The sequence below is a fragment of the Elgaria multicarinata genome, chromosome 16, assembly GCF_023053635.1.
Source record: "Elgaria multicarinata webbii isolate HBS135686 ecotype San Diego chromosome 16, rElgMul1.1.pri, whole genome shotgun sequence".
Classification (NCBI taxonomy): domain Eukaryota; kingdom Metazoa; phylum Chordata; class Lepidosauria; order Squamata; family Anguidae; genus Elgaria; species Elgaria multicarinata.
In genome coordinates, this window is record NC_086186.1 from 28,539,779 (window position 1) to 28,559,822 (window position 20,044).

Genomic DNA, 20,044 nt, shown 5'->3' on the forward strand with positions numbered 1-20,044 from the left:
TCACCCCGGAATAAACCTTCGTCAGCCCACAGCGCCCCTTCCCCCGTTCGCTGAAAATCCCCCCCAACTTTCTGCGAGGGAAACCCGTGTCGCTTTGGCCGCCTTCGCATCGAAATCGCCTCAGAAAGCCCGGGGATTCTTTTTTATTATTATTATTAGCGGGGAAGGGGAGCCTGCTCACTTTGGCGGAGGGATCCGGCCTGAGGCCGAGTCGGGAGGAATAATAAGTTCTGGCGCGCAGTTCGGCCGCTTGAGAGGAAGGAGCGAAGCGGAGCCCGTGAGGGTGAGAGAGAGACAGGGATGGATGGATGGAGGGGCAGGACGGGGCCCGTTGAAATGGGGCGAGGGGGCTTTGGGATGGGTGCCTCCAGGGACGGGGACACGGCAGGCTAGACTTGTTGCCGTCCCCAGAGGGCCGCCGTATAAGTGTATGGCAGCAAAAGCATCCAAGAGTCTTGTGTCACTCTTTTTTTTTTATAGTTTTTATTTGTTTTCTACACTATATAAACATACATAAAACATTGCAATAATAATAATAATAACAAAGAAAAACATCAAACAACTGCTACATACATATTGAATAAATGTTGAGTACATATATGTTGAGTAACTATTACCTATACATTATCATACTACAACATCATCATTCTTAACATAAAAGTGCACCCCCCCACCTCGGGATCTATTCCTGATTCCAAAATCTAATCGTTTCCTCTGCTGGCGGTTTCCCACTTTCCATAGTAAACACAAATATTAGGAACTGTTTCCAGATTCCTTCAAACTCATTTATTTTAGTTACGCCTTTTCTCCACTTAATATTACATGTCAATTTATCATTAATGGCTATATCCCATACCTCTTTGTACCATTCTTCAATAGAATATTCCCCTTGAATCTTCCAGTTCCTAGCTACACTCAATCGCGCTGCAACCAGCAAACTCAATATCAGCTCTATAGTTCCTTTTCCACACTTTATATCTTCAAATAGTGACAGCAATGCAATCTTTGGTGTTTGTTCTATTTTCATTCCCACTATTTCTTCAATTTCTGAAAACACCATCTTCCATAATCTTTGTACATATTTGCATTGCCACCACATATGTAAATACGTTCCTTTTTCCCCACAACCTCTCCAACAATTTGCTGAATGCTGATCATTTATCTTATTCAATCTAATCGGGGTTAGGTACCACCTCCATAAAATTTTAAAATAATTCTCTTTTATTCTCACTGATAAACTTCTCAACACTCTTTGTTTCCATAGTCCCTCCCAGCTCTGTCGCCCTATTTGTACCTTCAAATCTGACTCCCATACCATTTTCTCTGGGTTCTCTCTAAACTCCTTCTCTAACAATAATTTATATATTTCACTCATTAACCCTAGTCTTGTGTCACTCTGAAGACGACTACATTTATTCTGGCATAAGCGTTCCTGGGCTGTAGCTCGCTTCATCAGATGCACGGAGCGCTTCAGTTTCATCTACCGCGTGTATTGCTCTGTGTACGTGTGAGAATTGTAAGCAGCGAGTTAGGAAGGCCGTTATTATTTCATTTTGTTACATATGTAAACTCACCGCATTTTCCTCCAAGGAGCCCAAGGTGGTGTACGTGATGCCATCACCCTTCTCGGTCTGCCTTTACAATCAGAATTTGTGATTTCCTGTAGCTAAGGAGGGATTATGGAAACAAAGAGCGTTGAGAAATATGTCAGTAAGAATAAAAGAGAATTATTTTAAAATTGTATGGAGGTGGTACCTAACTCCGGTTAGATTGAATAAGATAAACAATCAGCAATCAGAAAATTGTTGGAGAGGTTGTGGAGTTATTATTATTATTATTATTATTATTATTATTTATTTATATAGCACCATCAATGTACATGGTGCTGTACAGAGTAAAACAGTAAAATAGCAAGGCCCTGCCGCATAGGCTTACAATTAAAGGAACGTATTTGCATATGTGGTGGGAATGTAACTATGTTCAAAAATTGTGGAAGATGGTGTTTTTGGAGATTGAAGAAATTGTGGAAATGAAGATAGAACGAACACCAAAAGTTGCATTGCTGTCACTATTTGAAGAAGACTTTAAATGTAAAAAGGAAATTAAGGAACTGATAACGAATTTGTTGATCGCAGCAAGATTGATCTGTACAGCACCATGTACATTGATGGTGCTATATAAATAAATAATAATAATAATAATAATAATAATAATAGCTAGGAACTGGAAGATTCAAGGGGAATATTCTATTGAAGAATGGTATAAAGAAGTATGGGATATAGCTATTAATGATAAATTAACAAGTAATATTAAATGGAGAAGAGGTATAGCTAAATCAAATGATTTTGAAGGAATTTGGAAACAGTTCCTAATATTTGTGTTTTCTAAAGGAAGTGGGAAACCACCAGCAGAAGAAAGTATGAGATTCTGGAATCAGGAATGAGATTCCGAGGTGGGGGGTGCACTTGTATGTTAATCTTGATTATGTTATTAAGATAAGATATTATGTATTCAATATTCAACATTATGCAGTATGTTGTTGTTGTTTTATGTGAAATGTAAATGTGTATGTTTAAGTAATGTAGAAAAATAAATATATATATATATATAAAAAAAAAGGAGTGGTATTGTGACTGCCAGTAATGATGGTGATGCGATCTTTTTCTTTTGCCTTGTTTCACCGTTAAACCCAAGTAGAAGAAGCTTGCTGTGCATGTGTGCTATTGGCCCAAAGGAGTCACCCATCTCTGGGGAGCAGCCTAGTCAGCCATGGACTCTCGGCGGCAGCAGCTGCAGGAGCCACTCCTTCGGTTCCATGACTTCCTCCTGCAGTGAGTACTCCCTTCTTTCTGCTACTTTTCTTTTCTTTGTGTTTTTTAAATAGAATACCTACCTACCTACTTTATCCTCATACAACAACCTGCAATGGTAGGGCAAGCGGTAGGGCTGAAGACTGAAGAAGGCCAAAATCAGGAAGGCATTGTAGGAATAATGATGGATTATGTGTATTAGAGCATTAACAACACTTTGATGGAATATAATATCCTTGTAACTGAAATGTGAAGTTGCCTTGTGCAGTTATGGTGCGTCTTACACATAGGCAACTGCCAGCAAGCCTAGCAGGCGGATCGAAAGGAGGGGGACCATGCTTGAGCAGTGAGTGAGGATTTGAACTCCCATCTTTCTGTTGAAAATCCAACACTAGGCTAACTATGTTACGGTGACTAAACCACTGGCCCCAGAAGGAGAAAGAATGGTATGGTGGACAGTTGTCAGGTCTTTATTATTATTTCTCCTATCGTCACTGTCACCACTATGGTATTTATTTATTTGAAGTATTTACTTACTGCTTTTCCGATGTACAATCTCCCAAAGTGATTTACAAAATTTGAAACCATAGAATCTCAATAAAGATTTATACAGTGCAAAAAGACTTCAGCTAAGATAACGAAGGCAGTGCTACGTGTTCTTCCCGGGAGAGTGAGTGTCAGAGGTCAGATGCCACTACAGAAAAGGTCTGATCCCAGGCCGTTCCTTCCTGGTTTTCGGCAGTGCAGGGATCCTCTGAAGATTTTAATATCTGGCAGGTCTATGAGAAAAAATGGCAACACTAAGTTGTTTAGAGCTTCTTTAAAATTACTGATAGACTATCTATACTTAGTCCACTAATATGTGTTAAATTTACAAGCAAAAATGCAGACTTGGAATCTCTTAATCGTTAAGATATGATGAAGGCTAGATCAGTGCATGCACAATAGTGGGAAGGACGTGTTATTTTTAGTTTGCTTTCTGATTCCTCACACCACCCCAGCTTAATATCTTTTTGGTGCCATACCATAGATATTGATGAAATTGCTCTTAAGTCTTTCATCACACAGCATAGGGCAGGCTACAAAGATAAACAAATAAAAGCAGTGATGGAATGAGGTGTTGACATGGACTGCATTCATACCATGTTTGAATGCTCCCATTACATTAAAAAAAAACTAGCACAGGGTCTAAAGCAGGGATGGTTCCCCATCTGACCCACAGAGTGTCCTTGGATTCTTCCATGGGCTAGGACTTGGTTCCATACCCTGTTCCCTGGAGGAATCCCTGCTGTTATCCCCAGCTATGATTAAAGATCAGCATGGAGAAAGGGAAAATGGGCAGGGTGGGCTGATGTTGCTGGGGGCCACGGCCACATCCACAGATGTCATCTGACCTGCAGAGGGCCTGGCAGGCGACCGTTTAGTCCTCCACCTCAAACATGTATCCCACCCCTCAGCTAAAGTTTCTTGCCTGCTCACCTGATTTTCTATTAGAGAAGGGTTTCAAAATGGCTCCATCACCTACAGTCTGAAGTAGTAGCAAGATTCTCCCATCCTGCCTTTTCATTCTTGTTTAAGAACGTAGACAGTACCTTGTTTGATCAGATTAGGGGCTCCCTAGTCCACCATACATTGCAAGAAGCTCAATGAGCTTTTAATGTCTACTATTTTTAATTGTTGTAAACCGCCCAGAGAGCTTCGGCTGGGGGGCGGTATATAAATGTAATAAAATAAATAAATAAATAAATAAATGACTCAGTTCGGCCTACATGTTAATCAACTGTTGCTTGAATAGTCCTCTGCTGAGTATTGTGTCGTCTGTTCGGCAAAACCCACACCACAATTGGTTATTTCCAAAAAATAACCAACAGGGATAACCAAGAGTTTGCAGAGTTGACTATCTGCCCAACCGTTGGTTATCGTGTCGTGTGGCAGGCTCCATCGATTATTAGAATGTAAGCCTATGCGGCAGGGTCTTGCTATTTACTGTTTTACTCTGTACAGCACCATGTACATTGATGGTGCTATATAAATAAATAATAATAATATTTCCCCTGCTGACAGAGTCGTGAGGCAAGAGCGGCAGAAACCCTGACCACTCTAGCCCAGTTGGGCTCCATCAGCAGGGGAAATAATCCTGTGCCAGCAAGCGCTTGGGGAGGCCCAGTTGTGCCATCCCTTGGTGGGGCAGCACGATCCTTGGCTCCCCACATGCTTCCCAGCATGGGCACGGGCCGCCCTTGGGTGGGGCCACTGCAAAAGTCATGCTGTGATTGTCGCCGGAGAAAGAAGCCCTGGCGGAGCCATCTCTCCTTTTGACAGGAGGTGGGAAAGATCCGTTGCCTGGCAACAGATGAGGTGCGTCTCTCCTCCCCCCTCCGCTCCTTCTCACAGAATGGTGGCGCCTAGTAAGGTAAGCATTACCAGTTACCAGCACCACCATTTGGTGGGGAGGGCGAAGAGAGTGGTGGGGGAAGAGATGACAACTCAATGGAGTGGAAATAGTCCACTCCACGGAGCAGCACTTCCATGTCCCCCAAGGCACCCCACAAATAGCCATCTATGGAGTGGACTGTTTCCACTCAGTGGACTAAAGTGTTGTCCAAACGCACCCAGCAACATGCAGATACTAGAAAGTTTGCTGAAATTGGCCACAGGTCCAATTAATTCTGCTTACCACTAATTAACCAAGCTGCAACACGCAAGATGAGCTAGGCAGATGAAGTGGTGAAGCTGGGCTTACGTAATTCTCTGTCTGGGTTTACGTAATCCTCAGTAATTCTCAGGATATGCGCCCCCAGGTCTGGAGGCGCATATCCAATAGTGTCCCCAAAGCTACCTCTTTATTGTCTCCCGTATAGGAGTAAAGCTGCTATTCTATCTTATGTTGCATTTGGGGGTGCTGTTGACAGTGAGGATAAAACATGTGCTGGTACCTAGGCAAGAGACTGATCTAGGGTTGCTGCTACTTTGTTTCCTGGGTCTTGCCCTGTTCATTTAATAAAAGCCTGGCAGCCAGAAATTAAGTGGGTAAAACTCTCCCTACTATTTTGTCCTAGATTTCTTCATGTTAGTTTGCTTTAAAAGGACCACTGCTGAGGCAGTGTATCTGTAATGACAACTCTATGCCAGATGGCATTTTTAGCAAAGTTTATTATCTGAAATTTACCAGAAAAAGTTGGAATTGGATTTCAAATATTTCTATTCAAGTCTGTTCAGAAAATCTTTCAGTAAATTATTTGTTATGTTTCAGACTATATGAGGAAGGAAAGAAGAATAACAGTAAAGGACCACATACATTTGAGGTATGCATGTATAATTTCTTCCAAACAACCATTCCATTTCACAAAAATAGTTGAAGTCTTTGAGTTGCTAAGTTGCTCAGTTTGATTTAGATGTATACAAGGCCAAGGGAGTGGGGGAGGATAATCTTGTGCTGAATTTGATTAGTGAGCATTAAAAATGCAGCTTTTCTGAACCCGTAAAATATATCTGCTTCATTAGAAATTACAAGTCAATTCCCTTTAAAAGAACAGCAGATATAGAGCCAGTTTCATTCTGTGCCTCAAAAATTGCAAATTTGGGTAGTTGTTGGAATGAACTCTAGAAAAGCATCTCATAAAGAAAATTTAGACAGATTTACCTTTCTAATTCTCACTATTTTATAGTTGGTTATCTCAAGCTTTAGATACAGGTTTGGTGTAATTTGAAGAGATAATTTATTAGAAAACGATTATGTAATTAAATTTTGGAATTTGATCAACTTAATTGTTAATGTATGCTTATGTTGTGATTAAGGATTCTATGTAGTTTGGTCAAAGAGTATCTTACCATATATGACACCTTCCACTGTGTGCTTTACTTAAGATGGAGCCATTTTTGAGTAATAGCTGGATTTTTTATTTTAAAAATTGCATGACTGCTAGAGCTTAATGTGAATGTCTGTGGGCCCCTCCCCCCCCATTCCTTCTCAAGGTTGTGATCTTGCAGACGCTATAACTACAACACACGTCCGCCTTTCCCCTTCCCCTGCTCCCTCAACCTGCTTGTTATAACTTCTTTCTTGATTACGAGATCTGGAGATCACAAAAGCTTGCACATTTTTGGTGATCTTTTGGTGACCCAATAAAGTGATCTTTTGGTGACCCAATAAATCCACTAATATGGATTTTGGATTTTTTCATTCTATGTGGGAAGTTCAACTCTGCATTGCCATTAAGGGGATCTGTGACAGCAGAGCTGTAGAAAAAGCGTGCCTGAGATTTAGGAAGGTCACTGTCATTCAGAGGAGTATGGTATTCAGCAGAAGAGGTTGACTATTGGTTTCACTTAGTGTAGGCTTGCTTTAAGTACTAGTAATCTTAATTAATTGGATCATATACTCTTATTCAGTACCTCAAATATCATGTATATGCTGTCAAAAAACTGCATTATGAAAACAAAGCTGTTTTTCCCCCCTGCCAGACTGATATACAAGGCTATTTTATTGGTGAAGGATGTGTGAATCCCTTGGAGAACTTCTGGGATAGAAGTAGTGTGATGTTTGTTTTAGAGAAAGTGGTAAGTTAGGTATCCTTAATTCAAAATCCTGCACTTTTGGTGGAGTTGTTGTCATTCTAATACAGTTGCTTATTCTAATAGAGACCGTGTGAAGAAACCAACAAACTGGAAGAGCAGCAGATAGGTGACCCTTCTATTTCTGAGGCTTTCCCAAAAGAGAATTCTTCAGCATTTGCTTTACCCATTTCAAGAGCAAGGTGTGTTTAATCCTAAATTTTTATCTTGTTCTGACCTGGTAACTATAATTTTGGTTTGGTCATAATGGGAAACTACAGATAATTGGATACTTCCTGAGTTATTTCTCTGAGAAAGGGCAGCATGAGTACAGAGCATGTGGGCAAAAGTCTTGTTCAGTTTATTAAGCTGATTTATATTTGTCTAACTGGCCCACTAGGATCTGAGATGGAGCATTCTATGTTACAATTGAGCACATGGTATTAGGCTATCCCAAGTTAAGGAAAATGAATTAATGACTGGCAGGTAACCGGGGGGAAAACAGTTAACTAACAAACTTAGCCCATGTGGTATAGAAAAGATTTACTAGCAGTCCCCTAATAATGTATTCTTGATTGTGGGGGGCGTTAAATCAGTTTTTATGTCTTTGCATCTGTTTCTAGGCAGCTGATTTCATTCTACACAATGTCTCAAAATCCAAACATGAACCATTTAAAAATAAAAAAGCCAGCACTGCTTCCTCCACTGTGGGTGCGATGTGATCGCTCTGACCTGAAACAAACAATTTGGGTAGGAGCTGAGCCTCTCAGCACTGGAAACAAGCTTACAGGAATCAAGCTTTATACAGTTACCTGCAGTGGTAAGGTTTTCTTCTGGTTAGGGCACTTCTCAGCAAGCTCCACATCAAATTTCAGTGATGCGAGGAAGAAATGAAAATGCATTAATGTTTTTTTTAAAACCCCAGCAAGCCCTCTTTAAAATGTATGATGTGCACATGTGCCCCATAAGCTAAGTGTGCTTATAGAATTGACTGTAGTTCCTGAGAAACTGAAGAGGTTTTTCTGTGATTTTTGGTAAATACTGGTTACTGCAGTATATAATAAAGGAAGCAGTTATTTTAAAGTCAAATGGTAGCCCTTGGAAATGTAGCTATTAAAGGCGCTATTAAATCCTGACTTTGGGTTGAAGTGACATTTTCAAAGACCTGCCTTGCTTCTGCCTACAAGGTGGGAGGAGCAGTACTTGCCACTCTTCTTTAATTTGTAGGGGTTTTTAACCATCCCTCCCTTCAAACCAACCAATATGCAGGTGATGTGATGCACTTGATACAGTACTTCAAAAACAGAACTAGCAACCGCTAGGAGCACATCCAGCTGATGCATTTTTATAGATTTAAGAAAATGTACATTCTAAAATTTAAAATATTATAGCTTTAAATTTTTTAAACATAAACAGATTTAATATGCAAACTGCAGGAGGGAAATTATTTAAATCAGCTCTAGGACTTGTCTAAATGTTTCCACATAGTCAAGGTGTGGCTGGGAGCTGGGAGGGTTTTGGATCTGTAGCCATTTCCTCCCTGACATTGGAGAGGCGAGGGATATACATCTTTCCATGGGGGCACAGGGATGGGGATTGACACATCGTTCTGTAAACTCTTCTGTAGTTCACCCCTGCTAAATTCAGGTTCTTTTTCCAGGTCCAATTTCAAATCAAAATTATTCTGCAGACTTAGAAGAACTGAAAGAGATTCACAGAATGAGACATCACTCTTCTGATGTAGGTTTCTCTTGTTTTTTATTCACACCTGTACAAATATTGCAAGTTTTCTCATTTTAAAGTTGCAGGGCTGGAAAAATCTGAGGTTCATCATTGCCTAGGCTCCTAAAAGATTAGTACTGGCACTTGGAACACAACCTGCACAGGGCTAGAGCCTAAAAAATCTGTCTGTGGCTCCCCAAAATTGAGGCTAGTACCTTGGAACTGAAAACATTTCATGACTTAATGCAAGGTTAGGCAATGTAGTTCCTGCAGGATTCAATGTGCCCACGGATGACTTTCTTGGTGCCTGTCAATGTGCCCTATCCCTCCCAGAAGGCAAACTGGTGAGGCTAAAAGAAAAATAATTTGCCTAAAAACCTAAATATAAGGTAGCAGTGAGGTCTGAGCTCCAAAACACAACACCACTCTTTGAACCTAGAGTTTTCTACAGCAGCATCCATTTCATAGCCAAAAAAACTGCATACGGAGCAAAGTTGGGGGTCTGAGCCCCAGATCCTAAATCATAAGTGCCCCAGTAAAGCAAAACAAAATACCGATTTCATTGACGTGATTCTCAGAGAAGCACACACAAGCGAAATCACCAACCCGGCAAAAACAAATGGAACAGCTAACGCACACCACATCAAACAAAACATAAACATGCCACACACACGTACAGGCAAATCACCCCCTTGTGCTCCCCTACCACCACGTAGAACCTCCAGGATGCACCCTGCCACCCCCAGAGTACATTCCCCCCCCCCTTGGGTGGCTAAGCACACTTCAAGAAGCGCTGCATCATAGCTGAACATTTTTCTTTACTAAGAATGCCTCTGGGACCCACAGGCATTATAGGAAATAAAGTTGGTCCTTTGCAGCACACCTGGCTTCCAGATTAAAAACTGGAACATTTTTTCAGATCTTAATAAAAATCAGTATAAAAATCAGGAGGGTCAGGAAGCCTGATGAGCACCAAGAAAGGTTCTGTGACCCCCCACCCAGGTATACATTTACAGTCCAGTTCTATAGATGTTTTCTCAGAAGTAAGGTGTGTTTAGAACTGCAGCCTTTATGGGACTTGTATGGTAACACTTTTAGTTGTGTTTTTGGAATATATTTTTCTGAACTATGACCCTTTATAATAGCCTACAACTGTAAATTCTGTTCATTCTAGTTGACAATAAAAGGCTTTGCCCGTTATGGGTTCCTTGATGCCACTTCATTGGACTCCCTCTCTCTGGAGGACAGCCTCATTCCCTTGGAAAGAAATATATATGCTGACTTTGCTTGGAACACTGTAATAAAGTTGCTGCAGACACCTCCCCTCACTTCTGTTGCTATACTGGTAAGGAAAACGTCCGTGTTGTTGTTGTTGTTGTTATCATAATTATAGCAGAATAGTGAAATTATCCTGCTAATTCAATGCCATTTAATTTTGAATGGTATAAAGTAGTGATAATGATTTATTTGACTTCATGTAACAATTTCCAGAAGATAGCTGTGTTAGTCTACTGCAGCAAAACAGGTGGCATTTTAAAGACCAACAAATTTATTCTGGCATAAGCTTCCATGCCCTATAGCCCACTTCATCAGATGTATGAAATGTTATAAAGAATTTCAGGTATATAGGGAGGGTGGGCTGGGGGCAATCTTCTATAGGACAGAAGAGAGAACAGCTGAATACCACTTGTTGTCACTTACATACAGTGCCCAGCTAAAGCCACTCAAACATATCAGTTATCTAAAGGCCAACCTGCCCAATGACACCTTTCCTCTCACAGGCCTTGGCTGGTAAGCCTGTACAAAAGCTGTGGGCTGGACAGAATCCAGTGCCATTTTTTAGAGGACGCTATCCTGGATGCTTCGGTGTATGATTCAGAGTGACCCGAAGCTTATTAGTGAGTGAGGTAATGCTGCAAGTGGGAGCAAATGTTAAGAGTTATTTCTACAGGTATTTCAAGCTTCCAATACGCTGGAGATGCGAACCAAACGCTCTTGCCCTGTAGCTCTTCCCCTGTGGAGAGAGGCCAGGTGTAGCAGCCAGAATGTCAAGCGTTGGAAGAGATATCATGCTTACCACAGCAGCTAGAACAACTTGGCTAGAGGACAGATGCACACACACATGCACACTTTTTTGCATTAGACAAAATCTGGCAGGAAGGCCATAGACTTTTGAAGTGGAGTAATATTTGGCTAGGTGATGTGGATTTCCCCTTCAACAGCACAGGACATTAATAGCTGGGCGGATGAGGCCTGTTTTTTATTACAGTTAGCCTCTGCTTCTCACTACTGCTACACTAAAACCAGTAGTATTACAGTGGTGGGCAGATCAACTTTGCCAGCCATCCTCTTCCAGCTTCTTTGGCTGCCAGTCCAGGTCCAGGCCCGATTCAAAGTGTTGATGCTGACCTTTAAAGCCTCTAAATAGCTTGGTACAAGAGCATCTAAAGGAACATCTCCCTTACGTACCTGCTCAGACCCTTAGATCATTTTTGGAGGTCCTCTTCTTGGTGCCCCTGCCGAAGGATGGCCGGTGGGTGGCTGCAAGAGAGAGGGCCTTCTCAGTTGAGGTGCCTTGTTTATGGAACGCTCTCCTCAAGGAGTCTCAACTGCGTCCTACATGATTATCTTTTTCTGGCACCAAGCAAAGACCTTTCTTTTCTCCAGGCATTTTACAGACTTAGTTTTTATGGCTGTTCCTATATATCATTCTATTTATCCATTCCTTTGCAGTTTGTCATTTTGTATTATATTATATTCTTTTAACTATTTTTAATCCACCCAGAAATCACGTTATTGGGCAGATTAAAAATATACTAAATAAATAAATAAATCAGCTGTAGTCCACAAAATCTTATGCCAGAATGAGTTTGTTTGTTAAAGGTGCCACAAGACTCTATTATTAGTCTTCATGGACTCTAACAAAGAGCGGTTCACCATCATTAATCTTATTTTTGGAACTTTCAGAAGGTTCAGATGGCTTCTGGGAGCCCCTTTAGTTCTGTGTATGAACTGAACAGGGAACTGCAGTTCCTTCTTGTAAGTATAGCTGTTACATTTCTAATGTAATAAAACCCTATTGGCCATAAAGCATGATTGTATGGTGCCTGTATGTCTTTAATCAATGATCCTCTTTGACATTTAATCAAAATAATATTGATAGGAATGCTCCAAATAAAACAAATCTGAACTCAGTTCATTATTTAAAAGCACACCTACAAAGTCATGGTGGTTCCAGTAGCACTTTTTGTTTTTTGAGAAATGAAACTAATGATGCGATCCTAAGCTCACATACTAGGGAGTAAGGCCCCTGATCTCAATGGGACTTACTTCTGAGTAAACATAGGTAAAATGCTTAGGCTAGTACTGCATACTGATGTAGACTGTACTATATGCTGGAACATAATATATGCTGGAACATACTCAACACATAGCTCTGAATTTATGCACTTTTTTATTTTCGTGGCATTGCTAGAGTTTGAGTGAGACCCTGAAGACTGGCGTGACTGATTGGCCTAAACCATTAGGAAGAAAACCAGCAGTTGAACTAGTACAGAAACTTTTGAAAGGTAATTTTGTTCTAGAAATATTTGCCATGCACAAGTCAGTGAGGTATAATGGTTAGAGTGTTGGACCGGAACTTGAGATCCGGGTTCTAGTCCCCACTCAGCCATGAAGCTCCCTGGGTGACCTTGGGCCAATCACTGACTCTCAGCCTAACCTACAACACAGACTTATTGTGAGTATAAAATGGAGAGGACCACCATTTAAGCCATCTTGGGCCCCTTGCAAAAGGAAAGTAGGTGGGACATAAAAGTAATATTAAACACATTAATGTATGCATAAAGTAGATTTTCACAACTCTGGTTGTTGGTTTCATAGGATCATAGAAAAGTAGTGTTGGAAGGGTCCTCTAAGGCCATCGAGTCCAACCTCCTGCTCAGTGCAGGAATCTCCCTTAAAGCATCCCTGACAGGTGGCTGTCCAGCTGCCTCTTGAAGGCCACTAGTGTGGGCGAGCCCACCACCTCCCTAGGTCATGGGTTCCATTGTCGTACTGCTCTAACAGGAAGTTTTTCCTGATGTCCATCTGGAATGTGGCTTCCTGTAATTTGAGCCCATAAAGACTGATCTCTTTTGGCAGGCCTACCCAGTTGAATTTTAGGATGCCTTTTAATAATGTGCTGCTTTTAATGATGTATTAGTTTTGAACATTTTAATTATATGTATTTTGTGGTATTTGCATTTGTGTTGTACCCCGCCTCAATCCGGAGGGAGAGGCGGGTAACTATTATTATTGTTATTATTGTTATTATTGTTTATTCCGTGTCCTGCACTCTGGAATGATTGAGAAGAGATCCTGCTTTCAGTAAATACCAATTCCAGCCAAAGCCTAGTAGTGTGCAGCAAAACTATTTGCATTACACAAATGCTGTTCTGCTATATGTATCTTGCCATAATCCTGTTTTATCTTTTTCCACCTTTAGATTTAAAGGACGAAGTGGATGGGTTGAAGATGCCAAACAAAAAAGATACTGAGGTATTTGGTAAAGCTGCGCAAAATATATATATATTTGTGTAGCAGATCACCTCAGCTCAGATTGACATCATGCTTCACCTCATTTTGTTTTCCAAAGCCTCAGATGTGTTCTCTGCTGACTATAGTGGGGAAACGTGTGTTTGTGTATATGCGCGGGGTGGGAGCACATAAACCTAAGGCTCATTCATGTCGTATTTATTTATTTTATTTATTTATTTTTATTTATTACATTTTTATACCGCCCAATAGCCGAAGCTCTCTGGCGGTTCACAAAAATTAATTATGAGTACTAAATTATGAGTTCGTGTGGCAATTAAACATGGGTATAGACTGTATATAAAACTAAAAAATGATTCAGAGATACCTTGTAGAGACCTGAAATGGCATAATTTTATGCTGTAGTTCAGCACTGGATGATGTTACTGTGTTTCTATCGCTGTCTCCTAACCACTCCCAACTACTCTTCTTCTATATATAGGCACTCAAAATGCAGAGTATAGGGATATGACCTTAGCATTATAATAATGTATCGGGGCAAGTCAGATCGTTACGGCTACTGAAATAGCCATGGAGTTCTAATTTTGTGAACCGCCCAGAGAGCTTCGGCTATTGGGCGGTATAAAAATGTAATAAATAAATAAATAAATAATCTAACATGTCCTGCTATGCACAATAGCAGGTCACATTCTTGACTCTTTCCTCACCCACCCCGGTTATTTGGCCAGAAGGGTATAGCTTTGGTTGTTGTCATGGTCGGATCACATCAGGACCGCTACGGACATCCACCAGAGTTTCTCTGGCTTCGCCCTGCGCAGGCATAGGTGGGATCCAGAAGCCACAGAGTGGAGGGCGCACCACTGCCCCACCTCACCTGTCCCATCGTGTAAGTGGAGGGTGAGCTAGGACCCGGAAGATGGTGAACTATGCGTGGGCAGGGTGAAGCCAGAGAAAACTCTGGTGGGAGTCTGTAGCGGTCTTGATATGCAAGTCGGTCGACCGACCTGGATATAGGAGCAAAAGAGTAATCGAACCAACTAGTAGCTGGTTCAGTCCTAAGTTTCCCTCAGGATAGCTGGTGCTCATAACCCAAACCCCGCCGCAGTTTTATTGTAAAGATGCAATGGGGAAGTTTCTTTGAAGAGTTGGATATAAATAACTGCCATTCTCCTCCTCATCTGGTTTTATTTTGAAAGATTGTGCTGAAATTATTTCCCCCTGTTTTCAGAGTCCCCGGGATGACACTACTGCAGTCTATGGTTCCATAAAAACTCTTTTTAGTCAGAGAGGAGACCTTGATTTTGTTGAACAGCTGTGGTGCAAAATATGGAAGAGTACGTATATTTCTAGACCAACTATATCTTTATTATTTAAAGATTTTCAGCCTTAAGAGATGTGGCTTATGCACTGTCCTTTAATGATTTATTCATTCATTTATTTGATCTACGTTTACTTAGGCTGTTGTTTTATTTAAGACTTTTAACTCTTTCCCCCAAGATGTCACTTCATACGAGGAACTGGTAAACTGTTTCACATTGATCGTGAAAGCCCTTCAGCAAGGTGATTTGCAGACATGGGTATGTATGACTAATGGGGCTGAAATCTGGGCAGAGCAATCCTAGACACCAGTTACATTGGGGTGTGGTGGGGAGAGATGACACTGCTACATTGTTGGAACAAGAACTGTGTCCTATATGTGCTTGCCCTAGGAAGGGAGAGGTCAGATGCACACGCAGAAAATGCAAACGTGGTGTAAAAAGGGTAGAAATGCCCCCAGTGTTCCTAGAGACACTACCAACACACAGAGCGAGCCAATGAGCACAGGATGGTGAGGGACCCACCCCCAGCAATACACCCTTGCTTTACCATGCATGCAATATGCAAAATTACACCAGAGCATCCCTGCGCCATCAGCCCCCATCTCAAATCTCAGACTTTAGAGAGAACCCTGTTCAGACGACACACTAAACCATGCTGCTTAACCACAAAATGGTTAACAGAATGCTTAACCATGGTTAACGGTGTCGTTTTCCCTAACGTTTTCCCTAACCATCTGCCCCGTTAACCACATTGTGGTTAGGCTCACTAACCATGTTGTGCAACATGGTTAGCGGCACTAACTATGCCTAAAAGTGTTGTCTGACACATGTCTGTGGTTAAGGGGTTAAGGCATAGAGCTTCCAGTACAGAGTTGCCTAACTAGACGAGGTCGTTCTAGCCAGCGTGCTCTATGGCTGCTCTGGACTGCTGATTGATATGGCTTCCACCTCCCCTGTGATGACTGTAGAGGCGTAGCAGGCATGGCGATGCAGAAAGCAAAGGAACCGCTCACTAAACGGGGCGATGCATGCATGTAATTGCTGATTTCGTTGGTGCCTGCTCTAAACTGACGGCCGTAACTGCCAGGGCTCCTAGCACTAGGGCTGTTGGGATACAGGGTGGATCAGTTGGAGGAATCAGGTGCTCCACTAACCACTTTGTGGTTAGCGTGTGGTTAAGGAAAACGTAACCACAAAAGGGTTAAAAGGGTTATCTGCAAGCATTCCGCATGTGGTTAGCGTTAAGCTAACCACAAAGCTCAGAGTGTCATCTGAACCAGGACAGTAACAACCTTGGCTCCAGACCCAGGAAGGATGCTCCCATTCAGAACTCCAGCCAGTCTTGTTGTCCTGTTAAGCTTTCATGCATATGTGGGAGGGGATTTGGGGGAGGGGTGTGTGTAAGTAAATAAGACATCTTTTTTTCCTTTCTCAACCTGAACCCGTCTCCTGTTGTGCTATGAGAAACAGAAGGTGATGTGATAGGCCTCCATCTGATTTCCTAGATTTGCCACTGTCAGAGTGGACAATACTAGCAAGATGGACCAATAGTCTGACCTGAGAGAAAGCAGCTTCTTCTGCTCTTACAATGCCAGAGGTTTGAGGCTCCAATGCTGAACATGAGTGATTTACACCTACGTAGCCAGGCAGTAGTGGTGGTTCTGAGAAGGGGGAGAAGTGTATTTGTCCTAAACAATCCTGTATTGTTCAGAGAGGAGAGGTGCTTTAATCTCAAGTAATGTATGCCCCCCTCCCCAAACCCTAACACAATACCCTACAGGATACTTACTAAGTTAGGGGCTTTGGCAGGTTAATTCCCTCTTTCTTCTGTCCTCTACTCAACAGAAGCCTCAAGAGAGGTTCCCCATACACCTCTGGCCAGTCCAGCCTGCAGAAGCTTGGGCTCTTTTTGTGGGCTCCGGCCCTTCAAGCCCCCCAAGGTGGGGAGAGGAATCCCCTTGCATGGCGCTGACCCTCCCAATGGGAATTCCCCTCAGGGAATGAATGGCTGGCTAAGTCCTATGAAGTCTGCCAGTGTTTGCAGGAGCTCCTACAAGTGCTGTCCAAATCCTTTCCCTTTGCATGCTGCCCCAGCTAGGACTACGTTCAGTAGAAGTACCTGACTCAGCTGCTACTTGGCCAGTGCTTGGAGGAGCTGTACCTCCGAGTCCATTCCCTTTGCGTGCCGTTTGCTGCCCCAATCGGAACGGTGAATGGCATGCAAAGAAGGCACCAGACTCCGCCTCAGCTGGCGCTTGGAGGAGCTGCATGTCCAATCACCAGCTGAGTCCTTTTCTCCGTGTACATAAAGGGGCATGTAGCTCAGTGCACAAAGAAAGGAAACATGGCTGGGGCAGATGACATCGGGGCAGGGGGCCCACCCCCTGCTGGATTGTTCCATGGGTAGGTTGGGGGTGTGTGCGGAATCTAGCCCCTGAACCAAAGTAGACACCCTTCCCCTGGTGTACATCCTGACAACTGGCGGGTCCTTGTCAAGCTATTTGGGGGGTTGAAATCTTTTACTTTAGAAAGGTGTAGATTTCTGTGTACTTTGCGGAGTCTCCAGAGTATAAAACCACAACTTTGTTCTTGGGTTAGCCCTGTTTCTCTTCCAAACTGATGAGCGCTCAACCACCTGAATTCAGTATTGGAGGGAATGATTATCAGTGCATAGATTTTGGCTGACTGATTAGAGGAAAATGTTATGTTTTCATATTAAACGTCTCATTTGATTAGCCTTCAGAAATAGGTTCACTCTTTTCCAGTTATTATGATATAATTCAAGATATAGAAAGAGTAGGTTACAAATAACATTTCATGTTTCCTCAGGTTCATCAAGGAAGTAACAGCTTACTGAGTAAACTGATTAAGCAATCTTATTATGAAAGTGTAGAGGCAGTTTCTCTTAGTGGTGACGCTCCAATACAAATGCTTCTAGAAATTGGATTGGATAAAATGAAGAGGGATTACTTCAGCTATTTTGTAGGTATGTCTGTTTTGGCCCAACCATTGCGGTACTGAGTGACTGTGTCCAAACAATCTGTCTATTTAAATTCACCTATTTCCATATTTTTAAAAAAGTTATTGGCAACAGAGTTTGGAGGTTCTGCCAAGCAAATTACTTAATCCAACGTTGGGCTTGTTCCCGTACATATTCCTTTATATAAAACCTCACAAATGGTGACTGTTTTCCTGAACAGACTTCCTCAGCTGAGGTTGTCAGATAACCCTTGTCCTTAAATTGTTTGTCCCTACCCTGTCTCTACAGAATAGAAGCTAAAGCTCTGCCATGGCAAATTTGCAAGATGCTAAATTGTCTCTCACATGTTTCCGTTTCACTTTTCCCATTGGACTTAAGTTTTTGCAGAGCAAACTTGGAGGCTCGTGACATTCTGTGTAAACCTTCCCATTGGTTTTTTTTTAAGAAACATTAAAAGCTAAGCCTGCACTTTTGTAATACATTTTATCCTTCTGCTATGCAAAACTATGCTTTGTATTTCAGGCAAAGCAATGGCAATACGTACTCACTTGGTAAGATCAATTTTTCAAAATAATTATGTTTGTGAGCAGAATTGCAGTAATGTTGACACAGGGCCTTCCTAGACGAGGGTTTAGCCCGGTGCAAGGCCCGGGCTCCCTGCTGTGCATGCAGACGACGCACAGGGGATCCCGGGGTCAGGCCGGGCTAAACCCTCCCTTGACCCAGGATAACCGGATCCGCTCGTGGCCCGGTTTTTCCACAGCCCCAGGCTGAGCTAGTTCCGTGGCTTTTCCCGACTGCTCGCTTACTCACGAGTAGCCGGGAGAAGCCGTGCACTGGGCATAGCGCTCCATAGGAGCGCTGTGCCCATCGGGCTGGGGGGGAGATCACGGACAGAGGGGGCATCGGACATGGCGAGCAGGCAAGCGAGCGGGGGGGGTGGACAGGTGAGCAGGGGGGTGGACAGGTGAGCTAGGGGGTGGACATGGCAAGCGGGGGGGGTGGACATGGTGAGTGGGGTGTGTGTGGACATGGCAAGCGGGGGGGTGGATAGGTGGGCGAGTGGGGGGGCAAGCGGATGGACGGGGGCGAGTGGATGGACGGGCGAGCAAGGGGGGCGAGTGGGGGGCATCATACATTGGGGGAATCGGGGGCAGTGGGAAGCTGGGAACCCTTTAAAAAAAAAGACTTACCTTATTGTTGGTGCACTCCTACGCACATGACCCCTTTACGTTTTTTAAAAAATGGAGGACGCGACGGGCCTTTCCCTTACCCCGTCACGTCTCACGTGTAGAAAAGGGTGATGGCCCACGCTAGCTGCAGCGCGGCCTCGCTCCTTCTTCTCTCCAGATTAACTGGTAGGTCTAGCAAGGCCCTTAGTCTTTCCCTACTTTGAGTTGGGAGGATGTGCTCTGTTTTGTATGTGTTAAGTATTTAGGTGGTAACCTTGTTACTTAATCATACTCAATGACTCTCTTAAAGGCTATTTATTTTTGTTCTTTGCCATCTCTTCCTCTTGAAGGACTACTTCATGTCTACTTCGGTAGATCTGCAGGAGCAGGTTCATCGTGTTCAGAAACTCCATCATATGCTGGAAATCGTGGACAACAGTGTAGAACTTCTTAAACTTGAACATGAGAACCTCATCTTTTTGACACAGTAATTGTTTGCCAGCAGATCTCTCTCTCTCATAGCAAGAACAAGCAGATTCTCTTGAATGTGGAAAGGAAAGATGGCCATCTTAATTCTTGTGTTAAGGATTGTGGGAACTACAATCCTGATAAAAGTCCCGAATTTATCCAAATGTGCTGCTTCTACACTCCTTTCTGTATTCTACAACAGTATTCACAAGAAATATAATTTCAGGAAAACATATAAAAAGGAAAGGGTTCTTGAACTCCTTTTCTCACCATGCTTTGGCTATGGGGCGTTATATATAAATGTAAATAATAATAATAAGAATAATAATGCTCAAGCTGTTGTTTCTTATCAGGTTTTTCAGCCCTTTATTCTCTTTCTGCAAGGAAGAGAGTAGTGTTTAGTTCTTATTAGCTGGCTATGAATTCATGTCATTTTAATAAACAAATGAAAAATCAGTTGAAGGAACATAAGTCTTACTACTA

The 20,044-nt window shown here is 42.4% G+C and overlaps 1 protein-coding gene across 1 annotated transcript in view; it reads left to right on the forward strand.

Moving 5' to 3' along the window:
- Window positions 1–99: 99 nt before the first annotated feature.
- The window catches only part of ZWILCH (zwilch kinetochore protein), a 23,739-nt gene continuing 3,794 nt past the window's right edge, over window positions 100–20,044 (forward strand). Inside the window, exons 1-16 of the mRNA XM_063142198.1 lie at window positions 100–283; window positions 2,698–2,831; window positions 6,064–6,115; window positions 7,275–7,370; window positions 7,452–7,567; window positions 7,988–8,184; window positions 9,025–9,104; window positions 10,261–10,431; window positions 12,054–12,125; window positions 12,562–12,655; window positions 13,573–13,625; window positions 14,851–14,956; window positions 15,120–15,199; window positions 17,771–17,927; window positions 18,444–18,472; window positions 19,444–19,580. Coding sequence (XP_062998268.1) covers window positions 2,770–2,831; window positions 6,064–6,115; window positions 7,275–7,370; window positions 7,452–7,567; window positions 7,988–8,184; window positions 9,025–9,104; window positions 10,261–10,431; window positions 12,054–12,125; window positions 12,562–12,655; window positions 13,573–13,625; window positions 14,851–14,956; window positions 15,120–15,199; window positions 17,771–17,927; window positions 18,444–18,472; window positions 19,444–19,580 — 1,502 coding nt within the window. The 5' untranslated portion in view covers window positions 100–283; window positions 2,698–2,769. The remainder of the gene's footprint in view (window positions 284–2,697; window positions 2,832–6,063; window positions 6,116–7,274; window positions 7,371–7,451; window positions 7,568–7,987; window positions 8,185–9,024; window positions 9,105–10,260; window positions 10,432–12,053; window positions 12,126–12,561; window positions 12,656–13,572; window positions 13,626–14,850; window positions 14,957–15,119; window positions 15,200–17,770; window positions 17,928–18,443; window positions 18,473–19,443; window positions 19,581–20,044) is intronic.